This window comes from Urocampus carinirostris, chromosome 3, assembly GCF_059441175.1.
Source record: "Urocampus carinirostris isolate Australia breed hairy pipefish chromosome 3, RoL_Ucar_1.0, whole genome shotgun sequence".
NCBI classification, from domain to species: Eukaryota; Metazoa; Chordata; class Actinopteri; order Syngnathiformes; family Syngnathidae; genus Urocampus; species Urocampus carinirostris.
In genome coordinates this window covers 1,120,918-1,147,896 of record NC_142351.1, presented here as the reverse complement: position 1 = coordinate 1,147,896, position 26,979 = coordinate 1,120,918, and the positions used below count along the sequence as shown (strand labels likewise).

The 26,979-nt window shown below is 43.0% G+C and overlaps 3 protein-coding genes across 3 annotated transcripts in view; 2 read left to right on the top strand and 1 right to left on the bottom strand.

Moving 5' to 3' along the window:
* Positions 1 to 4,409, bottom strand: part of LOC148368227 (uncharacterized) — a 66,363-nt gene extending 61,954 nt beyond the window's left edge. Inside the window, exon 1 of the mRNA XM_088329633.1 lies at positions 3,264 to 4,409. Within this exon, the coding sequence (XP_088185759.1) occupies positions 3,264 to 4,406 (1,143 nt within the window). The 5' untranslated portion in view covers positions 4,407 to 4,409. The remainder of the gene's footprint in view (positions 1 to 3,263) is intronic.
* The window catches only part of LOC148368215 (uncharacterized), a 359,448-nt gene that overhangs the window by 124,372 nt on the left and 208,097 nt on the right, over positions 1 to 26,979 (top strand). The window lies entirely within an intron of this gene.
* LOC148368220 (uncharacterized) overlaps positions 1 to 26,979 on the top strand; it is a 306,344-nt gene that overhangs the window by 139,164 nt on the left and 140,201 nt on the right. The gene's annotated exons all lie outside the window — the stretch shown is intronic.

Here is a 26,979-nt window from a genome sequence, read left to right as displayed (position 1 = left end):
CACCTGCTGGTGCAACAGAGTTGAAATTTGATTTCATTGATATTTTTTTGAATTCTCACAAAATCCGTGTTTTTGTTGCATTACTGTTAAAATTGTTGGTACCGCCTTCATCTGTTAAGCAGGGTTGGGGAGGGTTACTTGAACTGGATGACTTTCAATGACTTTTGGATGACTCCAATAGCTAATATGCTCATAAAAGACAAAAGAAACTCAATAGGAATAAAATGACTCCATTTTGTGCAGGTTTGGGGAGTAACGGAATCCACGGAAGACAAAAATGATGTTTGGATTTATTTTCACTTTGTTTCTGTCGCATTTGATGTTCGTTTTGCCGGAGATCAAAGCCAGGAGAGAAAGCTTACCACGTCTTGTGAGTCATCATTTGATTCCTATTGAGTTTCTTTTGTCTTTCATGAGCATATTTGCTATTGGAGTCATCCAAAAGTCATTGAAAGTCATCCAGTTCAAGTAACCCTGCTGTTAAGACATGGGCTGTGCGGCCGCCATTTTGGTTTGCCGTATGTGACAACCCTCTTTCACGCACGACACAAGGTTTCGCAATCAGTCGGTTTATTGCCTGCATTCAGTCAACAAAACAATACAAAAGTCAGGGGCATCTGTTCGCGACTGCGATTATCTCCAGCGCTTACAAATTGACTGAAGCTACGGCAATCGCTGAAGCCCATAAATTGCCAAACAAAGACAGTCGCAGATGCCCATGACTTAACCTAAAGGAACTACCAGATTATTAACAGTAATACGACAAAAACACAGATTTTGTGAGAATTCCAAAAAACATTCAAAACAATCAAATTTCAACTCTGTTACGCCTACCTTCGGCTCAAAAACACGGTGCTGAAGGTAAGCTGTGCCCAATGTCAGTTGGATAAAAAAATGCATATTTTGCTAGATATCGAAGCTCCTTCCAAGAAATATCTTTGTATATAAATGTATACAAGTTGTGCTAAATGACGTATATATAAAAAAATAACTCATTTAAAGTAATGTAGCTTGTAACGATGATGCAACGTGTTTCGATGCAACCACGCCACGAGGTGCGGCATGTTGAGCGATGTCCCGTTTTTGTCGGCAGTCTCCAGCGCGCTGCCAACGATGTTGAAAACCGGCGGAGGTGCTGACCACATGGTGTGCGTTTGTTGTGTCGCTCAAAGCAGCAACTGGAATGAAAGCCTCATGTTCCTTATGTTCATTTGGCTTTCCAGTGTGAACTTTACTTTGGTCCATGATAATCCAAGTCCCTTTTCTGTTTTATCTTGACTTAACACAGAGTTAAGTTTCAATTCTGGCAAAAGTAACGTGATTTCAGACTCTTTCATGGCCATAATACTAACCCATTACCACATGGCTTTCAATTATATTTATTTGGTTCAAAATCTAAGTTGGTGGTTACCAATTTGGTCAGCAGACGGCGCTCTCGGTTTCCGACACAAATTCGTTTGAAATAGCCCGCGACTAGCATTTATCATGAGAGATGCAACTTTAAATACAACTTTAAATGATCAATTTTGGAGTTATTTGATATGGATAGTGATCAGTTCAGAAGAAAAATAACATCGACCCAAAAATAATGCAGGCAGTCTGATTTGATTAAACTACGTTTTATTCACAGGACAAAAAAAAAATGGAATCAAACGAAAGAATAAAGCACATTATTGACACAAGCACTCAGCGTTGGAAGGTGGAAGAAATGATGCACCCGGTTTTAAGATAATAAACCCATTTCAATGATATGGGATTGTTTTCTTAGCGTGCCAACATGGGATATTTGCCAAAAATACTAAAGACAGGTTGTTGCACGACCATTCTTGTGTATTTTTGAGAACAAAAAAAGTCCCTCAGGGGAGGAGTGTGTGAGAAGCAGCACATGGCCAACCAGGAAGATGAAGAAATAAAGCTTCCCATCTCTTTTGGCAATGGACTTCACGGGGATTGTTCTCATCCGGACGACAGGGACGGAGAGAACCACAAGCTCTCCAAGCTTTGGGGCTCTGGTGATAACGGGCCCCAACCCTTGGGATCTAGGTCGGCCATCTTGTTGTTATGATAATTATAGTTATTGATAACAGGCAAAATTGTATGCGGGCACACGAGGAAATAGATCATCTATCAAAAAACATGACGCATATGCAAATCATGAATCTTTTAGAACCGTATGAAGACTTTGAGGTCACAAATCTTTATGATACAACTGGAGAGTCTGCTCACTTCCTGTGAATAAATGAATGTGGCTTTTATGATGTGGTAGCAGTCAGTGGTTTAAAAAAGGTGAAGGCAAATGGTTTTGTGGCCGTTATGTTCCTATAGACGACCTGTATGATACTTAACCAATTGAATGTTTTTAAGTTACAACAATTTTTGACCACAAACTGAGCAGGCAAAAGTCTTCTTGCCAGTGAGGGTTCTTGTGTGTCATTTCTAGTGTCCAATAATAGTCTGAAAAAATGTCTGTGTAATAACCTGGGAAGCCCTTTGAGACACTTTGTGATTAAGGGCTATACAAATAAAAATGACATGACAATATAGATATTTTGTTTTTCACCACAATGTCAACAGGTCATATCAAAGGCTTCTCGCCATTGTGGTTTCTAGTGTGTAACTTCATATTTCCATTTTGGGTGAATCTTTTTACCACAAACTAAGCAGGAAAAAGGCTTCTCCCCAGTGTGGGTTCCAGTGTGTTTTTTTTATTTCCCACGCTCAATGACTCTTTTACCACAAATTGAGCAAGCGAAAGGCTTCTCGACAGGGTGGGTTCTAATGTGATTTTTTCAAAATTCCAACTGTGAATAAATCTTTGACTGCAAACTGTGCAGGTCAAAGGCTTCTCACCAGTGTGGGTTGTAGTGTGTAATTTCAAGTGTACGTTTTGGGTGTATTTTTTATCGCAAATTGAGCAGGAGAAAGGCTTTTCGCCAGTGTGGGATCGAATGTGTCTCTCAAGTGTCCAATTGAAGTTCCTCTCTGACCGCAAACTGGACAAGAAAAAGTCTCCTCGCCGGTGTGGGTTAATGTGTGTCTTTCTAAGCTCCATCTTATGATTTAATAACATCTTGTAGTAATCTTTTACTGCAAACGGAGCAAGAAAAAGGCATATCGCCAGTGTGGGTTCTGGTGTGTATTTTTAAGTTCTCATTTTTAATGAATCTTTGATTGCAAAATGAGCAGGAAAAAGGCTTCTTGCCAGTGTGGGTTAGTTGATGTGATTTCAAGTGTTCATTTCAGGTGAATTTTTGACCTCAAACTGAACAAGAAAAAGGCTTCTCCCCAGGGTGCGTTCTAAGGTGTATTTTCAACTTCCCACTTCCGGTGAATCTTTTACCGCAAACGGAGCAGGAAAAAGGCTTTTCGCCAGTGTGGGTTCTGGAGTGTAATTTTAAGCTCCGACTTTCGGTGAATCTTTGACCGCAAACTAAGCAAGAAAAAGGCTTCTCGCCAGTGTGGGTTCTAATGTGTATTTTTAAGTTCCCACTGTTAATGAATCTTTTACCACAAATTAAGCATGCGAAAGGCTTCTCGCCTGTGTGGGTTAATTGGTGTAATTTTAAGCTTTCATTCCGTGTGAATGTTCGGCCGCACACTGAACAAGAAAAAGGCTTCTCCCCAGTGTGGGTTCTGGTGTGGGTTTTTAAGGACCCATTTTGGATGAATTTTTTACCACAAATTGAGCAGGAAAAAGGCTTCTCCCCAGTGTGGGTTCTGGTGTGGGTTTTTAAGGACTCATTTTGGATGAATTTTTTACCACAAATTGAGCAGGAAAAAGGCTTCCCGCCAGTGTGGATTAGTTGGTGATATTTCAATTGTCCATTTTGGGTGAATTTCTGACCGCAAACTGAACAAGAAAAAGGCTTCTCTCCAGTGTGGGTTCTAATGTGTTTTTTTAAGTGGCCACTCTCAATGAATCTTTTACCGCAAACTGAGCAGGAAAAAGGCTTCTCGCCAGTGTGGGTTCTAGTGTGTATTTTTAAGTGCCCACTGTTAATGAATCTTTGACCACAAACTGAACAAGAAAAAGGCTTCTCACCACCGTGTATTAGTTGGTGTGATTTCAAGTGTCCATTTCGGGTGAATTGTCGACCGCAAACTGAGCAAGAAAAAGGCTTCTCCCCAGTGTGGGTTCTGGTGTGCATTTTTAAGCTCCCATTTTGAGTGAATTTTTTACCACAAACTGAGCAGGAGAAAGGCGTCTTGCCAGTGTGTGTTAGTTGATGTAATTTCATTTGTCCATTTTGGGTGAATTTTTGACCGCAAACTGAACAAGAAAAAGGCTTCTCGCCAGTGTGGGTTCTGGAGTGTATTTTTAAGTTCCCATTTTGGGTGAATTTTTTACCACAAATTGAGCAAGAAAAAGGCTTCTCGCCAGCATGCAATTTCATATGCAACTTCATATAAGACTTGCTTCGAAACGTTTTCCCGCACTGGGAACATGCGTTACCACCTTCAGCGTTTGCGGAGCGGGACGTGTCGTCATCTTCCGTTTCCACATGTTGATGAGAGCTGATGCTTAGAAGCTCCTGCCGACCGTTATTTTCAGGTTGACCTTGATCTTCGGGTTGACCTTGATCTTCGGCGGTTGAACGGACCCCGGTCACTCGCAACACTGGAACATCGTCCTCCTCCTCAACAGGCTCCCCATCTTCCGTCTCTTGCTTAACGTGATAGGGCTTCAAATCTTCCTCCTCCTCCTTAATTTTAACGTCAGGCAACTCTGGTTCCTGCCGCGCAGTAGCAAGATATTCTCGGCCGACGTCTGCAAGACACAAGTCACATTTATTTGTATTGCCCTCAACTCCTTAGAAGCATTGTCCCCGAGTGCCAAAACGTAAGAAAAATTCTAAAGGCTTAGGCGCTGCTGAACAGTGAGTATTAGGCCTCTGGGAATGAAATCTTCACTAGATGCCAAGAGTGGCTTTGTTCAGATTGTGCGCTGCGTCCCATTCTTCCCACTTTCCCTCGCTATTTTTTCTCGTCACTTGCTTTTGCGCGTGCATGTGCAAGTGTAACGTGTCCCAATACTCTCAAGTCCGAGGGAGAAGTCCCCTTCGACCCCCAAAAGAACCACTTCGGATGGAAGGAGGTCTGACTTGGAACAAAGTCACTTCCCAGAAGACGAATTCTCAATATCAACAAACATGGCGGGAAAGGAACCGCACAAATGTAAGTCCTTTTTCACAACTATGCATGTTTTTGAAACAAAATACAACGCAACTGAAAACCTTATCGTTGCCTCAAAACATGAACATTGCCAAATGGCTACTTTACACAGAGCACAAATCGACCAAAAAAGCCACAAACGACTCTTGGCACTCCAAACCGTCGAGTACCTTAATTTGTTCGGAAGATCGCGGTTTAGCCCGGTTTTTATCTTAAAGGAGTCGTGCCTTCACATCCACACGGACAAAACGCCGGTCGCTGAAGCGGCATAGTCACGATAACGTTACGGATATATGTCATTGCGCGTGTTTACTGCGCACGATTCCGCGTGTTCCGTTTTCTTTACAATATGACGCTAACACGTGAGACCGAATCGATTCTTGACGCGGAGGGGAGGTCGGCATTCTGTAAATTCTATTCTATCGATTCTAAATTCGAAAGCATATGTGACGCTGGCCAATAGAAGGCTCCGACAGCCACGTCAGGTCTGTGCTTGTCGATTCACTATGAAATCGTTATGCGGGAGACATCAGATCATTTCCTGTCTCGCGTCGAGTCGCGTCGGCCTGTTAGTGAGCAACTTGTGTCGAATGCGGTCATGCGGGCTAATGTTTCAGAGACGGTGGAGGAAACCAAAGCCCTGATCACATTCAGGGCAGAAAATGATGAGCAGTTTGGAGTGTCGGAGGTTTTTGTAAATGAAACATGAACAATGAAAGTTAAAGTAATCACAGCAGGCTGACCGCCAGAATTTTATTTTATTTTCGATTCGCGTAAACTCTGTCCGTGTATTGATATCTATCATTTGTAATACTTTACCACTACCCTGTATTCATTTTCGATTTTAATTTCTGTTCAGAATGGGAGGTGATACTCCCAAAGGGGGATATGTTGTGGTAAATAGACTTGCATTTGTAGAATAGATTTACAGACATTTAGAAATTTAGAAAGACTTGCTTGCAGTTGTGGGAAAGGTTGTGCTGACATCGTTTCGTGCAAGGAACGGAAGTCTCTGTACAAACTGACCTCAGGTTGTTTGGAAAACTATCTCCTTATCTCCTTATAGGGAGACAAACACTTTTCCTTGCGAAAAAAACAAAATTCCTGTCAAGTTACGTGTAAATATCGGACCGCCTTTTGGGTGCACACAATTGAAGCTTTAAAAATATTGCCATGTCCCGATTTCTGAGAGACCTTCATTGACAAGACAATAAAATTATCTCCCTCCTACGAAGCTGGTTCGTGTGCTCCTTATCCACATATGAGAAGACTTTTCTCTCGATTATCGAACCTGCGATTTCCCCAACACATGTTAGCGTCATCTTTCGTACGGAAGATTACAATTAGCGAGGACGTACGATGAGCCTGGGTTAGCTTCATGTTTCTGTTAAGCATTCCAGGTAACCGTTCGGGGTGTTGGAACGGATTAAAACGTTTTACCTTATTTTTAATGGAAAAAAAAAATCACGGTGATCAAACAGGGTTCTGGAACGGATTATGGTCGAGAAGCGAGGTCCCACTGTAGTTGCCATTTCTCAGACCGGAATTGCATTTGGGGGCGATTTTCGATTTGAAAAGAAAAGTGCGCTAGTTTTGTTTTTCAGGGAAAAATAAACATTGTGACGTGTAAATATGACTCGGGATGATGTACTTAGAGACAGAAAGTTACAAAATAGCAACTATAGATGTAAAAATCAAAACAGACCTGCAGTTGGATAGTCTTTCTTATCATGATAGAAAAAGACAACGAAATCAGAGGGTTATTGCTTTCAGTGTAAATAAACGATGAAGAGACCGGCAAGTTGCACGCCGCAGTCGGGTCCCCGCAACTTCTGCGACGTCTTTGTTATGAATGAAATGAGTAAGTCGACGTCAATTTCTAGACAATTCGGTCGAGGGGTGAGAAAATAGACGGTGATCGCCGATAATAAAAAGATTTACGAATATGAGAAATTTTCCCAGTTAAGCAAATGTGTCGTCTTCGAAACGGCCCGAGCGCACGTGACTGATTTAGGAATAATGTACGTATTTTGAAAGAACGAGCGAGACAGAAGCCCGGACCTTTTTCCAAAGGAAAATACGGTAGACGTCGACGGTCAAATACGAGATGTCGAATGTTGTGGGAAGTATATATTAACTAAGGTTAAGGAAAAGTTTAACCTGAAATGAACTCGAAGGAGCTGACAATAGCCTATTGCGTGGCAAAAGTCTTGACCCGGGTCCGGCAACCATCACGAGTTGTTTAGATAGATAGATAGATACTTTATTCATCCCCTAAGGGAAATTCACATTTCCAGCAGCATCCCTGAGCTGAGAACAATACAATAATAAAGCCAAAGAATGCAATATACAAATACCAGTGTGACGTGCAAATGCCCACTTTAGCATGTTATATAGAGTAACTAAATAGTGCTACACAGAGTACATATTGGGGTAAGATTCGGTAATATCCAATGTAGGTGGTGCGGTCTAATGTGGGCCTTTACTCTACCGGGTGGAGTTAAAGAGCCTCATGGCTTGAGGAAGAAAAGATCTCTTTAGTCTGTCCGTAGTACAAGACAGTGACAGCAGTCTGTCGCTGAAACTGCTCTTCTGTCCGGAGATAATGCTTTGAAGCGGATGCAATGGATTGTCCATGATTGACCTTAGCTTTTTCAGTGTCTGTCTCTCAGCTACTGTTGTTAGGCTTTTAGGCTGTTTAGAGCAATGCAATAAGGAACCCTCCCTTTTTGCCATATCTCCTCTCTGCGTATTTTTGGGGGCCACGCCCTACGACGTTCCCTCCGAAATAAGGACGTAGAGGAAAGTAAAACGACCAACCTGCTCTGTTCAACACAATTTGGAGTATCTTGTAAACAGTTCCTGGACACTCTGGTTCTTGCCACGCAGGAGGAAGATAGTCTTCACCGATGTCTGAAACACACAAGTCAGATCGCATTTATTTATGACGCTTTTACTCACAGAAACTCACAAAAGGAATGCGCAGAACACCATTGTAACATCAACCGGATCTGAAAGCTACAAGAGGGCAAGGAAACACTCAAAAAAAAGGTCAGGATGCGTAAAATGAAGAAACCTTGGGAAGGAAACGCACATGAAATCTGCAGGAAGTCATGGAAACAGGGTTCATAGATGGTTTTCATGGCCAAATCCGAGCACTTTTCAAGCACTCCCATAGCCATTTTTTAAATTATTTTAATTAATTTAATTTATTTTAATAATCCAGCGGCGCCATCACAGGAAAGTTTTTTGTTGTCCTCTTTGATGATTAAAACAAAGTCGCTATCTTGCTCCTAGCGCATGCTTTGTGCTATTTTGGGATGTTCCTATTAGAGGTAAGATCGGGCCCAAAAAAAGCACCCGAACCCGACGCAGGCCCGAGGGGTATTAAACCCGACCCGGGACCAGGCCCGACTAATTAACTGGATTTGCTGGCCCGGCCCGAGGGGGCCCGAAATTACATATTTTATTTATAAGGAGGGGTGATTTATGATAACAAATTAAACTCTGCCTTTTGTTACAACATCTAGGCCTAAGTTAAATAAAACTGTATAAACATTTACATCCTTTATATTTCTGTGTCTGCACTGCACATGTTACATTAAGCGACAATCTGTCATTGACGTTTTTTTTTTGAGGTAGCGAAAACATTTAAAGGCGTCCGTCATTTTGACGACTTGATCATTGGGCCATATTTCACAGCAGCAGTAGTAGTACGTCCTTAAGATTTTAGCGCAGCACTTACATTGAGAGGGGGTGTTGACGTGTTGTGCCCTTTTCCGACTCCTATGCAAATCCCCCCCCCCCCCTTGATCGTATTCTATATAAAACGCTTATTAAAACAATAAAGCGAGCAATAGATGTCTGACGTACATTACTTTTGCCAGGACAGCTTTTTAAATGTCTGATCAGCGTCGAGGTCCCAGTCTTTTTGCTATCGTATACGAGCAAATTGCCACATTGACACTCAGCGAAGCCAACGCAAGTCTCTGTATCATTTTCTACTACCAATTTGAAAGTGCTCCACATTTGACTCTTACCAGAGTGCGTTTTCCTCGTCAGTTCAGTTATCCTTAACTTCTTGTTGGTCCGACTCCATATTGGGGATACCAGGCCAAAATCACGCGAATTTGCGGAGGGGAAGATTATTAAGAGGACAGCATTCACGTCACGTCACGTTTTATAACAAGTATTCCTTGGTCTAGTATCCATACATAGTTTAAGTATACATTTTAAATGAACATTTAACACATTATTAATTAATAAAAAAAAAAAAAAAAAAAAAAAGCAGGACTGAACCCGACCCGACCCGACCGTATGACTGACATTTCAGGGCCCGACCCGGCCCGAAATTGCCTCGGGTTCGGGCTCGGGCCATAAATCTTACCTCTAGTTCCTATCCACGACCAACGATCTTTGTGAAAGGGCTGCTATAAACTGAAATCGATTCTGCCATTGTGCTTCAACAATGCCCGAAGGCTCTGAAGGCGATGCATAATAATAGATTTCAAAACGAAAGAAAAAAAAGGAAGAAGGTAATGAAAAGCAGAAAAATGAGCCAAATTTGGACTCATTTATAGGATACGAGAGCATTCAATCTTTCAATCGACTGCTGATCTTCTGCTTTTTGATCTTTTCACATATTTGACTCCGAATGTTTTGTGTGCTTTTCATTTGTGTCTAAATCGGTCAAGAAGGAATTGCAAATTGTCTATTTTAGCACTGAAGAGTTAATATTTGGAATTGATGTGTTCATGTTTTGCATTTTCAGGGATTTTGTCTTGAGCGTGTAAAAAGCTGATATTGTTTTGTATTGTTTTACAATTTGTTTCTGTAGATCTGTGACTATTTTGATTGCCAGCCTGCAACATTTTGGAAAGCATTGTTATTGTAGCAGAAGCAAAAAAAATGTCCAACCTTCCCCGAGCTGCTTGGAAAAAGCGTCCGGTCGTCGCGGTCCTTCCCCACTGGAGCGCATTTTATCCGTCTTTTAACGAAAAATATCTCCAACTCGGGATTAAAAATGACCACAAAGTGATACTTCTGTCGAGTTGACGTCGTTTAAAGTCGACTAGAGGAATTTCTCCGCATTTTCTTTTTCGGCAGCCATGACACCTTCTCCTTCGAAACCCCGCCGCAATGGATTGTGGGTATACGTAGCACGGATTACATGCTGCTTTCACGAAAATGGGTGTTTCGGGAAATTCTACCAGATACGACCGAAAAGCGTCTTAAGAATTTAGGAAGTCGGGGCTTTTTAACCCTCAACCGGGGAAATATAATCAGAAAGACACTCGAGGTGTAAGGTCCTGGTTGAAAAGTTGGGGTACATAGCATTTCTCCTGGTCGGAGGTTGGAAAACTCAGTTGTCGTCTTTTCGGGAACGGAGCAACAAAAACACATAGAAGACGAGATAGGTCGGTGACAAAATAACCCCGATTCGTCCGGTGAACGACTATGTTAAGGCAATATATGTCAAAAATGAAATTATAAAAAGGTAGAAGAAAAAGCAGTAACGTGTGCATTCATAAGTTTTGTTCTGTTGAAATTCCTGCTGAAATATTGTTGACAAGTTTGTGTTTAAGTGTCCTGCAAAGACGAGTCCAACAGTGCCACCTGCTGGTGTCACATAGTTGAAATTTGATTTCATTGATTTTTTTTGTTGAATTCTCACAAAATCCGTGTTTTTGTTGCATTACTGTTAAAAATGTTGGTACCGCCTTCATCTGTTAAGCAGGGTTGGGGAGGGTTACTTGAACTGGATGACTTTCAATGACTTTTGGATGACTCAAATAACAAATATGCTTCTAAAAGACAAGAGAAACTAAATAGGAATAAAATGACTCCCATTTTGTGCAGGCTCGGGGAGTAACATAATACAAATAGAAAAAGCAGTAACGGGTGCATTCATAAGTTTTGTTCTGTTGAAATTCCTGCTGAAATATTTTTGTCTAGTTTGTGTATGAGTGTCCTGCAGTCCAACAGTGCCACCTGCTGGTGTAACAGAGTTGAAATTTCATTGTTTTTTTTCTGAATTCTCACAAAATCCGTGTTTTCGTTGCATTACTGTTAAAAATGTTGGTACCACCTCTATCTGTTAAGCAGGGTTGGGGAGGGTTACTTGAACTTGATTACTTTCAATGACTTTTGGATGACTCCGATACCAAATATGCTCATAAAAGACAAAAGAAACTCAATAGGAATAAAATGACTCCATTTTGTGCAGGTATGGGGAGTAACGGGATCCACGGAACGGCAAAAATGATGTTTGGATTTATTTTCAATTTGTTTCTGTCGCATTCGATGTTCGTTTTGCCAGAGATCAAAGCCAGGAGAGAAAGCTTACCACGTGTTGTGAGTCATCATTTGATTCCTATTGAGTTTCTTTTGTCTTTTATGAGCATATTTGGTCTTGGAGTCTAAGAGTAATTGAGAGTAATCCAGTTAAAGTAACCCTGCTGTTAAGACATGGGCTGTGCGGCCGTCTTTTTCGTTTGTCACTTTATGGTCTTCTGCGCTTGCCGTACCTTCGGCTCAATAACATCGTGCTGAAGGTAAGCTGTGCCAAATGTCAGTTGGTTAAAAAAAATGCATATTTTGCTAGATATAGGAGCTGCTTTCACGAACTATTTTTGTATATAAATGTATATAAGTTGTGCTAAATGAAGTATATATAAAAAACACGAATTTAAAGTAAAGTAATGCAGCTTGTAACGATGATGCAACGTGTTTCGATGCAACCACGCCACGAGGTGCAGCATGTTGAATGATGTATTTTTGTATTTTGGTTCATGTTTTAGACGATTGCAAACATGCACAGAAGTTCTTTGTCTTGTTTACTGAATGCAGGCAAGAAACCGAGTGACCGTCAACCCTTGTGTCGCGCATGATTGAGGGTCGTTACACTGGTATGAAGTAAGGTTTAGTCTAGCCTCTGATTTTATGACCGGAAGGCGGATATTTTTTGGCAGTCTCCAGCGCGCTGCTAACGATGTTGAAAACTAGCGGAGGTGCTGACCACATGGTGCGCGTTTTTTGTGTCGCTCATGGCAGCAACTGGAATAAAAGCCTCATGTTCCTTATATTCATGGGGCTTTCCAGTCTCAACTTCATCTTGGTCCCTTTTCTGTTTTATCTTGACTTAACACAGAGTTAAGTTTCGATTCTGGCAAAAGTAACGTGATTTCAGACTCTTTCGTGGCCATAATAACAACCCATTACCACATGGCTTTCAATTATATTTATTCGGTTCGGAATCTAAGTTGGTGGTAATCAATTCGGTCAGTAGGCGGCGCTCTTGGTTTCTGACACAAATTTTTTCACGGACATTGCAAGAGTTTTAATCGCTTGAATAATCATTCCGCGTCCATCCCAATTCTCCATACGTGCGCGTAAAAATGGGGCGTAAAATATATCACTGGTTGCGACACTTATTTCAGGGTTTCTTTCAATACAATCGAAACATCTTCGACTTTTTTTGAATTTTATTGGCCGAGCAATACGTCGATTATCATTTGAAGCGGTCACGATTGGCTATAGTTCCTGGCAGGTAAAGGAGGCGTTGTCGTTTTTAGCAATACGGACCGGGATAGGCTAATGCGGGCTGAGGACCAAGAAGTCAAGCCGCGATTGGCCGAAAAGGCAGAAACGAGGCAGAGATACGTTTCGACTGGTTTTTTTTAATCCATTATGGTGTGTTTTGGAGTAAACCTTTTTAGGACGTTACGTACTATGGTGGAACTTCTTGGCGGCATGACCATGTCTGTCAGATTTAGAGTTTCAGGGATGAATGAGTATACTATGAAATCTTGATATTTTGAATGCCAAAGGTTGAAGCATCGGACTAAATTGAACATTATTAGTTTTGATTGTTAAAGGGGGAAAAAATTGGGCTTCTGATGATTGTTCTGTATATACTTAACAGTTCATATTTCAGTCTAATGTTGTCTTACAATGTGGTCATGGGGATTTCCAGTCTCAACTTCATCTCAGTCCGGGAAAATCCATGTCCCTTTTCTGTTTTGTCTTGCCTTAGCACATCGTTAAGTTTCGATTCTGGCAAAAAAAAAAAAGTTGCAAAAGTCATCACTCGTAACAAAATTTTTGACTCTTTCATGGCCATAATAACAACACAATACCCTATGGCTTTCAATTAGATTTATTTGGTTCAAAATCTAAGTTGGTGGTTACCAATTCGGTCAGTAGGCGGCGCTCTCGGTTTCCGACACGAATTCGTTTGAAATAGCCCGCGTCTAGCATTTATCATGAAGGATGCAACTTCAAACACAACTTTAAATGATGAATTTTGGAGTTCGTTGATGTGAATGATGATTTGATCGGACCAGAAGAAAAATAACATCGACCCACAAATAACGCAGGCAGTTTGATTTTATGAAACTACGTTTTATTCACAGGACAAAGAAAATGGAATCAAACGAAAGAATAAAGCACATTGTTGACACAAGCACTCAGTGTGAGCGAGAACGAAGGTGGAAGAAATGATCAGGTTAAAAGTACCAATCAATGAACCTGGTTTGAAGATAATGGACTCATTTCAATGATCAGAGATTGTTTTCATAGCGTGCCAACATGGGATATTTGCCCAAACCACTAATGACAGGTTGTTGCATGACCATTCTTGTGTATTTTTGAGAACAAAAAAAGTCCCTCAGGGGAGGAGTGTGTGAGAAGCAGCAGATGGCCAAGCAGGAAGATGAAGAAATAAAGGTTCCTATCTCTTTTGGCAACGGACTTCACGGGGATTGTTCTCATCCGGACGACAGGGACCGAGAGAACCACAGGCTCTCCAAGCTTTGTGGCTCTGGTGAGAACAGGCCCCAACCCTGGGGACCTCTGTCGGCCATTTTAGTGTTATAAGAATTATACTTGTTGATAACAGGCAAAATTGTATGGGGACAAGAGATTAAATAGATCATATCTCAAGAAAACATGACACATATGAAAATCATGAGTCTATTGAATCCATATGAAAACTTTGGAGTCACAAATCTTTATGATACAACTGGAGAGTCTGCTCACTTCCTGTGGCTTTTTTTTGACGTGGTAGCAGTCAGTGGTTGAAAAAAGGGGAGGGCAAATGGTTTTGTGGCCGTTATTTTCCAATAAACGAACTGTATGATACTTAACCAATTGAATGTTTTACAACTCTTAGTGAATTTTTGACCACAAACTGAGCAGGCAAAAATCTTCTCGCCAGTGTGGGTTCTTGTGTGTCATTTCTAATGTCCAATAATAGACTGAAAAATTGTCTGTGTAATATAGTGTAATAACCTGGGAAGCCGTTTAAGACTCTTGTGATTAAGGGCTAAACAAATAAAAATGACTTGACAATATAGATATTTTGTTTTTCACCACAATGTCAACAGGTCAAAGGCTTCTCGCCAGTGTGGGTTAATGTGTGTCTTTTTAATTTCTGACTTGTAGTGAATCTTTGACCGCAAACTGAGCAAGAAAAAGGCTTCTCGCCAGTGTGGATTCTAGTGTGTATTTTTAAGTCCCCACTCCAGGCAAATCGTTTACCACAAACTGAGCAGGAAAAAAGCTTCTCGCCAGTGTGGGTTCTCGTGTGACTTTTTAAGTTCTGACTTGAAGTGAATCTTTGACCGCAAACGGAGCAATAAAAAGGCTTCTCACCAGTGTGGGTTCTGGAATGTATTTTTAAGTACCAACGGTGGGTGAATCCCTGACCACAAACTGAGCAAGAAAAAGGCTTCTCGCCAGTGTGGGTTAATGTGTGTATTTTCAAGTGTCCATTTCGGGTGAATTTCTGACCGCAAACTGAACAAGCAAAAGGCTTCTCGCCAGTGTGGGTTCTGGTATGTTTTTTTAAGCTCCCATTTTCGATGAATCGTTTACCACAAACTGAGCAGGAAAAAGGCTTCTCGCCAGTGTGGGTTAGTTGGTGTATTTTTAAGTGTCCACGCTGGGCGAATTTTTGACCACAAACGGAGCAGGCAAAAGGCTTCTCGCCAGTGTGGGTTCTGGTGTGTATTTTTAAGCTCCCACTTTGGGTAAATCTTTGACCACAAACTGAGCAAGAAAAAGGCTTCTCGCCAGTGTGGGTTGATGTGTGTATTTTCAAGTAATCATTTCGGGTGAATTTCTGACCGCAAACTGAACAAGCAAAAGGCTTCTCGCCAGTGTGGGTTCTGGAATGTATTTTTAGGTCCCAACGCTGGGTGAATTTTTGACCACAAACTGAGCAAGAAAAAGGTTTCTCGCCAGTGTGGGTTCTGGTGTGTATTTTTAAGTTTCCCCTTGTAGTGAATTTTTTACCACAAACTGAGCAAGAAAAAGGGTTCTCACCAGCATGGAATTTCATATGGAACTTCATATAATACTTGCTTCGAAACGTTTTCCCGCACTGCGAACATGTGTTACCACCTTCAGCGTTTGCGGAGCGGGACGTGTCGTCATCTTCTGTTTCCAAGTGTTGACGGGAGCTGATGCTTGGAAGCTCCTGCCGACCGTTATCTTCAGGTTGACCTTGATATTCGGCGGTTGAACGGACCCTGGTCACTCGCAAGACTGAATAATTGTCCTCCTCAACAGGCTCCCCATCTTCCGTCTCTTGCTTCACGTGATAAGGCTTCAGATCTTCCTCCTCAATTTTAACGGCAGGCAACTCTGGTTCCTGCCGCGCAGCAGCAAGATATTCTCGGCCGACGTCTGCAAGACACAAGTCACGATTATCTGTATTGCCCTCAACTCGTTCAGTTTTCAGAAGCATTGTCCCCGAGTGCCAAAATGTAAAAAAAAATTCTAAAGGCTTAGGCGCTGCTGAACAGTGAGTATTAGGCCTCTGGGAATGAAATCTTCACTAGATGCCAAGAGTGGCTTTGTTCAGATTGTTTGCTGCGTCCCATTCTTCCCACTTTCCCTCGCTATTTTTCTTCGTCACTTGCTTTTGCGCGTGCATGTGCAAGTGTAACGTGTCCCAATACTCTCAAGTCCGAGGGAGAAGTCCCCTTCGACCCCCAAAAGAACCACTTCGGATGGAAGGAGATCAGGAGCCGACTTGGAACAAAGTCACTTCCCAGAAGACGAATTCTCAATATCAACGAACATGGCTGGAAAAGAACCGCACAAATGTAAGTCCTTTTTCACAACTATGCATGTTTTTGAAACAAAATACATCGAGATGTCTTCGACATAAACGCAACGGAAAACCTTATGGTTGCCTCAAAACATGAACATTGCCAAATGGCGACTTTACACAGAGCACAAATCGACCAAAAAAGCCACAAACGACTCTTGGCACTCCAAACCGCCGAGTACCTTAATTTGTTCGGAAGATCACGGTTTAGCCCCGTTTTTATCTTAAAGGAGTCGTGCCTTCACATCCACACGGACAAAACGCCGGTCGCTGAAGCGGCATAGTCACGATAACGTTACGGATATATGTCATTGCGCGTGTTTACTGCGCACGATTCCGCGCATTCTGTTTTCTTTACAACATGATGCTAACACGTGAGACCGAATCGATTCTTGACGCGGAGGGGAGGTCGGCATTCTGTACTTGTTAAATTCTATTCTATCAATTCTAAAGCATATGTGACGCTGGCCAATAGAAGGCTCCGACAGCCACGTCAGGTTTGCGCTTGTCGATTCACTATGAAATCGTTATGCGGAAGACATCAGATCATTTCCTGTCTCGCGTCGAGTCGCGTCGGCCTGTGAGTGAGCAACTTGTGTCGAATGCGGTCATGCGGGCTAATGTTTCAGAGACTGTGGAGCAAACAAAAGCCCTGATCACATTCAGGGCAGAAAATGATGAGCAGTTCACAGAGAAAATGTTCACCACAAAACAACTGTGAGAGTGAGGAAGCTAACCTGCAGGTCCGCAATCTTATTGTGACAATGCATTGACCCACCCTTATGTCGAAGGACAGCTGTCGAAGCGATCGGCCGGGAGGTGAGCAACACGGGACATTTATCTATCTCTCTATTTATCTATCTATCTACCTAGGTTATATCCCACAAGAGGGGTGACAAACACATACAATAACAAAGAAATAAAAAAGGGAAAAAATGGCAAAAAAAACTCACACAAAGAATTTTGGACCATGACCGACCCGGCACCCAAGTTGGTCATGCTTTCGTCTCTCCAGATGAAACGTGACACGACAAAGCGGCCACGACTCCTCAGAGCACCCGAAACCTTGGCTTCCCCGATTCACTCCGTGCGATACCTCGCACTCCATTCCACCAACTGCAGCCCCATCACAACCCAAGTACCGAAAGCTTTCCACTTCTTCCAGCTCCTGTCCATACGACCTTATTTCTAACGCCATGCCCACTCCATCACGTGAACACCTGATCAGCCTTACTCTTCCCGACTTTGACGCATCACTTACGCTTATCACATACGCTTCCAAACCTTCTCAATGATTCCTCAGAATCAGCCACGAGCGCTCTGTCATCTGCAAACAGCATCTGACTTGCCTGCCGCCACACTGTTAGACTGTTATCCATCATCTCTACACCTCTGCCAAATACTCTCACCACGCCATCCATGTACACATTAAACAGCCATGGTGACATCACATACCCCTGTCTCACACCAGTCAACACAGGGAACCACTCACTTGTCCCACTCCCTACTCTTACACATGCTATGCTATTCATACAAAAACTCTTCAATGCTTCCAACAACTTTCTACCAACTACATACATTACCATCACTTCCCACAACGCCTCTCCATCAACTCTGTCCTACGCCTTTTCCAAGTCCATGAAAGCCAAATAAACATTCTTACCTTTTGCAAAATATCTCTCACACTCCCGTCGTACTGCAAACACCTGATCCACACATCCTTTTCCTTTCCTGAAACCACTCTGCTCCTCCATCACCACCTCATTCGTTCTTTCTCTCGCTCTCTTAATCAAGACTCTTCCATACAGCTTACCCGGCACAGACAACAAACCGATACCTCTCAAAGTGCAACATTCATACTTATCACCTTTGTCCTTGTAAAATGGCACCACACATGCACTACACCATTCAACAGGAACCACACCACTTAAAAAGCATACATTCAGATTCAGATTCAGATCTACTTTATTGTCATTCTAGTACACGTGTATACAGAACGAAATGTTGATACATCTGACCCGCAGAGTTTCCATGAATGTACAGATATAAATAAATGTTGTATTGTATTATGGCTACGTATAGTATTTTACCATTGCGCCGATAGTGCAAGAGGAGTAGCTAACCAGATGTGCAAAATGGGCAGTCAGGTTAACATGTCAGGTAAACAGTAACAATAACACTGTAACAATAACGCTGTAAGTACAATAGTGGAGGGAGCAGATGTGCAAGGAGTGGCTAGCTATAAAGAACTGCCAGTAGTGCAGTAGTCAGATTAGCAGCCGTTTAGTTTTAGGTTTACTATATGTTAGATTGACCATTTAACAGGCTAATGCCCAGGGGGACAAGACTATTGCGGAACCTGGTGGTCCTGCACTGCACACTGCAGTACCTCTTCCCAGAGGCGAGCAGAATGAACAGTCCATGATGGGTGTGAGAGGGGTCCCCGATAATGTTCTTAGCTTGGGATAGGCAGCGCTTCTGGCCAATGTCCTGAATGGAGGGGAGAGAAGTCTCCATGATTTTCTCTGGTCATCCTCTTCACACTACCCCAGTCGGTGGCACTGCGGCCTCCACACCACACAGAGATACAGCTGGTCAGGATGCTCTCTATGGTGCCCCTGTAGAATGCGATGAGGGAGGGTCGGGGCAGGTGTGCTCTCCTCATCCTCCCCAGGAAGTACAGGCCCTGCTGTGCCCTCTTAACCAGTGATGCAGTGTTCACGGACCAGGTGAGTTTGTTTGTAATGTACACCCCTAGGAACTTGATACTGCTGACAACCTCCACAGCCTTGTTGTTGATGCATAGTGGGGCATGGTTGGGCTGGTTTTTCCTAAAGTCGAATGATCTCTTTAGTTTTGTCAACATTCAGGACCAGGCTGTTGTCCCTGCACCAGCCTCAACAAGCCTACTGACCAGTCAATCATGTCCGTACCACCTTTCTTCAAGCATTCAGCAGTACAGCCATCCAACCCAGGTGCCTTCCCCCCCTTTCATTTCTTTCACTGGCTCTTGCACCTCCCATGTTGACAGGCTTCACATTTCAATCACCCAACACGGTCATTCTCTCCATACAGTCGATCGCCTGGACTCACTTCTCTCCCGTCCTCCACATTGAGCAACTCCTCAAAATACTCATCCAGTCCTGACTGTCAACCAGCAATCTACCATCCTTATCTTTCACTTTCTCTTCCTTTCCACACTCATCGTTTCTTACTCTTTTCACTCCTTTCCATAACACTTTTCTCCTTTTCTCAAAGTTCACTCCTATCTTTCGACACCATTCATCATTTGCTTTCCTTTTCGACTTTTACCAACCTTTTCTTCACTTCACGGCACTCTTATCTTGCAGCCTCTCCTCAAAGGTACGTCTTTTCTATGTCACAGGCCCTGATACCTCATCATTCCACCATTCACTTCCTTTCCTAACACCTCGAACAACTTTTCTCATTCCGCACACTTCTTTCGCACTTATCAACACTGCTTCTTTAAATCACTTCCATTCTATTTCCACATTCTCCACTTCCCTTCTACTACTCCGTTCATGTGTTTGGGTCCTACAGGGAAGGTTTGGTAACGATATGTCAGCTTAAGGGTCAGGTGGACTTGTTCTTACTTTTCATCGTGTCACACTTTAAAGACCCCTACTATACCTGGTAAAATGGCATTAAGATACTAATAACTAGGTTGTCATTTACTCACTGGAGGGTTCTCGGGGCCAAGTGGGAGGAATGGGATCGGACATTTGTTTCCTTAATCCGTCGTATTATTCTGTATGGTAGTGGGTCGGCGCCAACCTATACGTCAAGTACGCGCAGTGTGACATGATACAAGTACGGAGTGTTACGCTTCAAAGCGTCGGAAAAATTTTAAAAAGACAATCCTCTCTGTAGAGTATGCTACTACGACGATAGATGTACTGCACCCCTTAATGAAGAGTACAATTTAATGATCAAGCATTCAGGTTAGAAAATAATCAAGAAATCATGATGAACTCAAGACACTTGATTCCTAAAGAGTCAAAGACCTTAAGACCCATGAGCTCACTCGTGCATCGTTCCACAAAAGGTTTGAACCCGACAGGCCGAAAACCTGCACCGTTGCGTTTTGCGGTTCACGTCGCAGTACGGATCGGATTTCGCTTCATCGTGCAGCCCTACTTACCGCCGTCACTCGGTATAAACCCTAAATACCGGATTTCCGCGCCCATAAAAGTCTCAGATTTTTTTTTCAAATTGTCGTTTTTGGAAGCAACGGAGGTAGACCGGCTCGGTGGCCTGAGGGTTGGGCGCCCGCTCCCCGGAACGGGAGGTCACAGGTTTGAGCATCATTACTCTCTGCCGGTCTACTTGTGATTCCGAGAGCCAAGAAGTCTGCGGGCTCGAGAGCGTTCTCCATCCGGGCCCCGGTGTTGTGGAACGCCCTGCCTCTGGAGATAAGATCTACAACCTCAACGGAAGTTTTTAAATCGAGGCTTAAGACACACTTCTATTCCAAAGCATATGATTGATGCCCACCTCGTATTCTGTTTTGTCCTGTCTTTTTCTGAGGCCTGCCTGGCTGATACGAAGGAGAAGGATGATTTGGGATGGGTCAACGGACCGGGGTCTGACCTGCAGCACGTCAACCCCTGCATTTACCAGCTGGCGTCGTCGTTGATGTCATGCTCTTTCCGGACATTTTCAGCATCTTACCTAGTGTTTACTATTCTGTGTACAGTAATGCTAATTGTAATTTACCCTGTTCAATCCTGGAAGGGGGATTGCCACATGTGAGGTCCTTTCTCGGGTTTTTTTTTTTTTTTTTTTTTTTCTCCTCACGCTGGGGTTTTTGGGTTTTTCCTTGCCCGCATGCTGGTTTGCTAGTTTAAGATCAGGTAATTGTGTTATTTTGTAACTGTAATCCTGTGCAGTCCTTTGAGACATTTTTGTGATTAAGGGCTATATAAATAAATTTGACTTGACTTGATATTATATTGGTACGGATCGAGATTGGACGGTAGAAAGGACTTTATGAATTTCAATACAATCTTCTCCAAGGTGTTCATGATCACGGACGTGAGTGCAATGGGTCTATAATCGTTCAAACATGAGACATTTTTCTTCTTTGGGACCGGTACAATTGTTCAGGAGCAGAACTCAAAGACCAATTAAAATACCAGTAAAGACAGGGGCAAGTTGAGAAGCACACTCTTTGAGAAGGCAGGGTGAGAGTTTATCGGGGCCTGGTGATTTCCTCTCTTTCAACCTCCCGAGATCACTTCTTACCTCCTCTTCACTGAATGATTTCTTGTATAGATCATGTTTATAGTTTATACTGGCTGAATAAATAAATACAATACATACACAAATTGAGCAAGTGAAAAGCTACTCGCCAGTGTGGGCTAGTTGGTGTAATTTCAATTGCCCATTTTGGGCAATTTTTTTTTTACAACAAACTGAACAAGAAAAAAGCTTTTCCCCCGTGTGGGTTAATGTGCGTTTTTTCAAGCCCCCACTCCGTGCTAATCTTTTACCGCAAACTGAGCAGCCAAAAGGCTTCTCGTTAGTGTGGGTTGTAATTTGTTTTGTTAAGTCCCCACTCTGTTTGAATGTTTTACCACAAACTGAGCAAGAAAAAGGATTTTCCCCTGCATGGAATTTCATATGCACCTTTATATAAGACTTGCTTCGAAACGTTTTCCCGCACTGGGAACATGTGTTACCACCTTCCGACTGCGAGTCGTCCTCATCCGTTTCCACGTGTTGACGGGAGCTGATGCTTCCGGGCTCCTGACGACCGTTATCTTCAGGTTGACCTTGATCTTCGACGGTTGAATGGACTTGAAAATCGTCCTCCTCTTTAACACCAACAGGCTCCCCATCCTCGGTCTCTTGCTTAATGTGATAAGGCCTCAGATCCTCTTCTTCCTCAATTTTAACAACGGGCAACTCTGGTTCCTGCCGCGCAGTAGGAAGATATTCTCGTCTGACGTCTGCAAGACACAAGTCACATTTATTTGTATTGCCCACTACTCGTTCAGAAGCATTGTCCCCGATGCCAAAACGCAAAAAAAACTTCTAAAGGCTTAGGCGCTACTGATCAGTAAGTATTATCTCTATTGTGAAGAATAGGGGTGATAACACCATGCTTTGGGGGTGTTTTTTGCACATGGGACAGGACGAGTGCACTGCATTAAAGTGAGGATGACTGGGGCCGTGTATTGTGAGATTTTGGGGAACAACCTCCTCTCCTCAGTCAGAGCGTTGAAGATGGGTCGTGGCCGGGTCTTCCGACACGACAATTACCCGAAGCGCGCGGCCAGGAAAAGCAAGGAGTGGCTGGATCTGAGTGCTGCATTTGACACAGTCGATCATGTGATCTCGTTGCGGAGGTCAGAAGACTGGGTAGGCATCTCTGGTCCTGCCCTGAAATTGTTCCAGTCTTACCTCGAGGACACGAAGTATTTTGTTCAGATGGAAGACTGTGTGTCAGACCAATTGGCAGTGACCTGTGGGATCCCCCAGGGGTCCATCCTGGGACCCCTCTTGTTCAATTTTTACATGCTGCCCCTGGGCCAGTTCATACGCGGTAATAACGTGTCCTACCATAACGATGCAGATGACACTCAGACATCTCGCTGACAGCAGGTGAACATGGGCCCGTGAACTCACTCTGTCACTGCCTTCAACAGATCACTGTGTGAATGCAAAACAACTCTCTCCAACTCAACTTAGACAAGACTGAAGTCATTGTCTTTGGCCCACAAAAAGCCAGAGAAAATCACTTAGTTTTAAAGCTAAAAATCAGGTTAGAAATCTCGGGGTAATAATGGACTCAAACCTGAACTTTAACAGCCACGTGAAATCCATAACATCATCAGCCTTTTACCATCTCAAAAACATTGCCAGAATCAAAGGTTTACTGTCTAAATCAGACTTAGAGAAACTTATCCACGCATTTATCTCTAGCAGGTTAGACTACTGTAACGGCCTTCTGACCGGACTTTCTAAGGGAGCTGTAAGACAGCCGCAGAACATCCAGAACGCTGCTGCTCGGGTCCTGACCAGAACCAGGAAGTACGACCATATTAGTCTCTGCACTGGCTTCCCGACGGTCAGAGAATACATTTTAAAACAGCTCTGCTGGTGTAAAAGTCTCTTCATGGTCTAGCACCAAAGGACATCTGTGACATGTCGGTCCCATATGAACCATCTCGGACCCTGAGAACCTCAGGGACAGGCCTTCTGCTGGTACCCGGAGCCAGGACTAAACAGGGTGAAGCTGCGTTTCAGTTTCATGCAGCTAAACCCTGGAATAGTCTTCCTGTCGACAGGGGTCTACTCTGACGGTGTTAAAGTCCAAGCTAAAAACAGCTCTGTTCAACCGTGCATACAACTGAAAGGCTTCTATCTGCACTCTTTTATTTTACCTTCTCTGAATTCATTGATTTGATTATGTTTTATCTGTGGTTTTAATGCATTTTAAAAAACACATTTAAAAATCTTTGGAGTGAGCTTCAACTCAGAGTTTCTCAGCGACAGCCCAGAAACCTGACTGATCTAGAGGAGCTCCGTGTGGAGGAGTGGGACAGGAATCTCTAACAGCAGACAAAGGCTACTGTACCAAATATTTTCCCAGGTGTTCGAATACTTTTTTGCAGCTATATCACACAACTAATTTGTTCAGAAATCATAGATTTTTCTTTTTAGTTTATCCCTCTCACAGTGGACATGCACCTACCATGGAAATTTCAGACCCCTCCATGATTTCCAAGAGTGAGATGTAACAAAATAGCAGGGTGTTCAAATACTTCTTTGCTTCGCTGTATATATTTTGAAAGAATGAGCGAGACAGAAGCCCGAAACGCATTCGAAAGGAAAGTACGCTGGACGTCGACGGCCAAATATCTCGGATTGCGGAAACCACCAACCTGCTCTGTTCAACACAATTCGGAGTATCTTGTAAACAGTTCCTGGCAACTCTGGTTCCTGCCACGCAGTAGGATGATGGTCTTCACCCATGTCTGCGACACACAGGTCAAATGGCATTTATTTGTGACGCCTTTACTCACAGAAACTCAAAAAGGGACGCAGAGAAGACCACAAGGTTCCTACAGCTTAAGGCAAGTTCAATTCAAGAATTTTGAATGCTGTTGGACAAAGTTGACAAAAAAAACACACACAATTGAAACAAACAAAAACACAACATGAATAATAGGCAATGTTAAATACACGTTTGTTTTCTTTTATTGAATGACATTTTGGTCCAGTTGAAAAAGTTTGATCTGAAAAACAGCACTCTCCACAGTTGAAGACATTTTGGCAGGTCGTGACGGGTGTTGCAAGGGCCTCAGTGCAGGCAGGACAAAAGGGAGGTGGTGTCACATGACTTGAGAGACGTTTATTGAAACAGCAACAACAAAAGACTTTACCGGCAAGAAAGGGGTGTGGGACTTGGGTAGTAGAGGTGGAGATCTTGAGAGGGAAACTAGAGAGGAGATCGTTGGGTGGCGAGAATCTTGAAAATAGGTTACTTGGTAATACCCTTAAAGAAGACTGTTGAAGTTGCAGGTTTTGGGACAAGGAGGGAAAACTTGAGAGGGAGACCCGAGGGATTTCTTGGGGAGGAGAGAATCTTGAAAAGGAGACTTTGGATTTCCCTTAAGAGGACGTTTGCGATTCGTGGCAAGTCTTGAAGTGGAGAAACTGGAACGTGGAGGGGATTGAAGGAGGAGGTGTTAGCTTGTTGCTTTGGTGAGTGAAAGTCTACAGGAATCAAAACGGTTCAGCAAAATGAGATGGGAGCCTGGGGTACTTATGGTAAGGTGGCTGATTGTCTGATTGCAAACACCTGAAGAGAGGAAAAGTAGAGGGTGCTGGAAAATAGGGTAAAGCTGCCATGCTTTGGAGATGAGAAGGACTGAAGGCACAAAATTCCACACGGTGGTGTAAAATCCGCACACACCAAAAATACGGCTAAAGTATCATTACAATCACTTTCAGCTGTTTTCCTGTATACACTACAAATATGTTCATATAGAGGAGACCATACATTTGTAACAAAATGCTTTCTCCCTCCCCATTTATGTGGCTGTTAACTAGCATGAAACTGAAACCAAAAATGTGGACATAAGAACTACTTGCCAGAAATGTCTTCAGCAGATTTGACATGAAATACAAAAAAAAAACAGCGAGAAAGAAAAAGGTGGAAATTTTACCGACAATTGCGTTTTTTGGACCATACAATTGAGACACCCGAGGGAGGCCTGCTTTGGCAGGCGAGGGGGCAGAGTTGGAAAGGAAGCGTATGATGCGGTGGGGGTAAACCTGTGTATGCCGATGAAGGGTTGCATGTTATATGACCTTGTTGCGCAGTGGGCTTAATGTTCTGTGTCTGGTTGGGAAGAGACGAGTGGAATGGATTTTTTGGGGTGAATGCCAGTGTGTTCTCCACGGTAGCCACCTCCCACGAGGGGATTATGGCTTTCATATAGAAAGATAGAAAATCAGGACAATGTCACTCAGAGTCTTCAAAGGTCTTGTGTGAGGTCAAAATGGAGAGTATCTATTATCAACACCGTTCAAAAAAAAATCTCAAACTTTGAGTGTACATTGGTCACTGTGCTGCTGGTGTCCCCATGATTCAAGTGTACACGGTCTCTCCGATATGTCATAAAGAATCGATGAGAAAAGCCTGGGACGATTCCGGACCAAACTGCTGGGTTCCTACACCTTTTCCATGGCCATATTCAAGCACCTTTTATGGACTTTTAAAGCCAATTGTCCAATTTCTCCAGGACCATTGAAGGAGGAAGTTACGCGCCGATCAAAAGAACGGGAATCTAAACCTTAGCGAAAGACCCTAATCTTGTTTCAGAACCCTAAAATCGTTGGCAAATAACCCTTGACCTAACTTTAGACCTAACCCCGTTTCAAACTGTAACCTTAGACTTACGCCTTATGCTAGCTGTAACCCTAACCTTAAATATTTTTTTTCTACTTTTGGGAAACCTACATTCAGTTGAGATCCCCAATATGGGGCTCAAACCCTAGTTCATAACCCTCAACTTATCCCAAGAGCCAAGAAGAGATCAGCAGGTTGGAGAGCGTTCTCCATTCGTGCTGTGGAACGCTCTTCCCCCTGAGATTGGATCTGCAACCTCAGTGGAACTGTTTCAATATAAGATTAAAACACACTGCTATTCTATGGCATATGACTAACATAGATTTTATTTGGCAATATCTGTGTATTATTTGTCCTCGTGAAGGTTTTACAACAGGGGATGGTGTTTCTTTTTCCATTTTGTGTGTTCTTTTTGGATGAATTGTTCCCCCTCTTAAGTCACTTGTGCATACTGTTGGATAATAATTAGTCATGTATGCATTAAAGCAATAAAAACAATCTAAAGAGCCGCTTCTGAGCTCAAAAGAGCCGTCTAATTTGGGTCAGTCAAGCTAAAAGAGTCGCTTCTCTATATAACTACTACGAAGCAATATGCTGGGAGAGGCTGCTCCCTCTGTGGGGACTGATTCGCACACTGTGTGCTGAGGAAGCAAGAGAGTCCAAGCTAGTGTCCACTGACATACACAATTCTATACGAGATGACGTATGCGCTGCCCAGACTGCCCTCGTGACTACATCCACTTTTCTTAGAGTGGGCAAAACACGTCCGTGGGTGAGGGACCGGCCACCCCTCACTGGTAACGCCCCT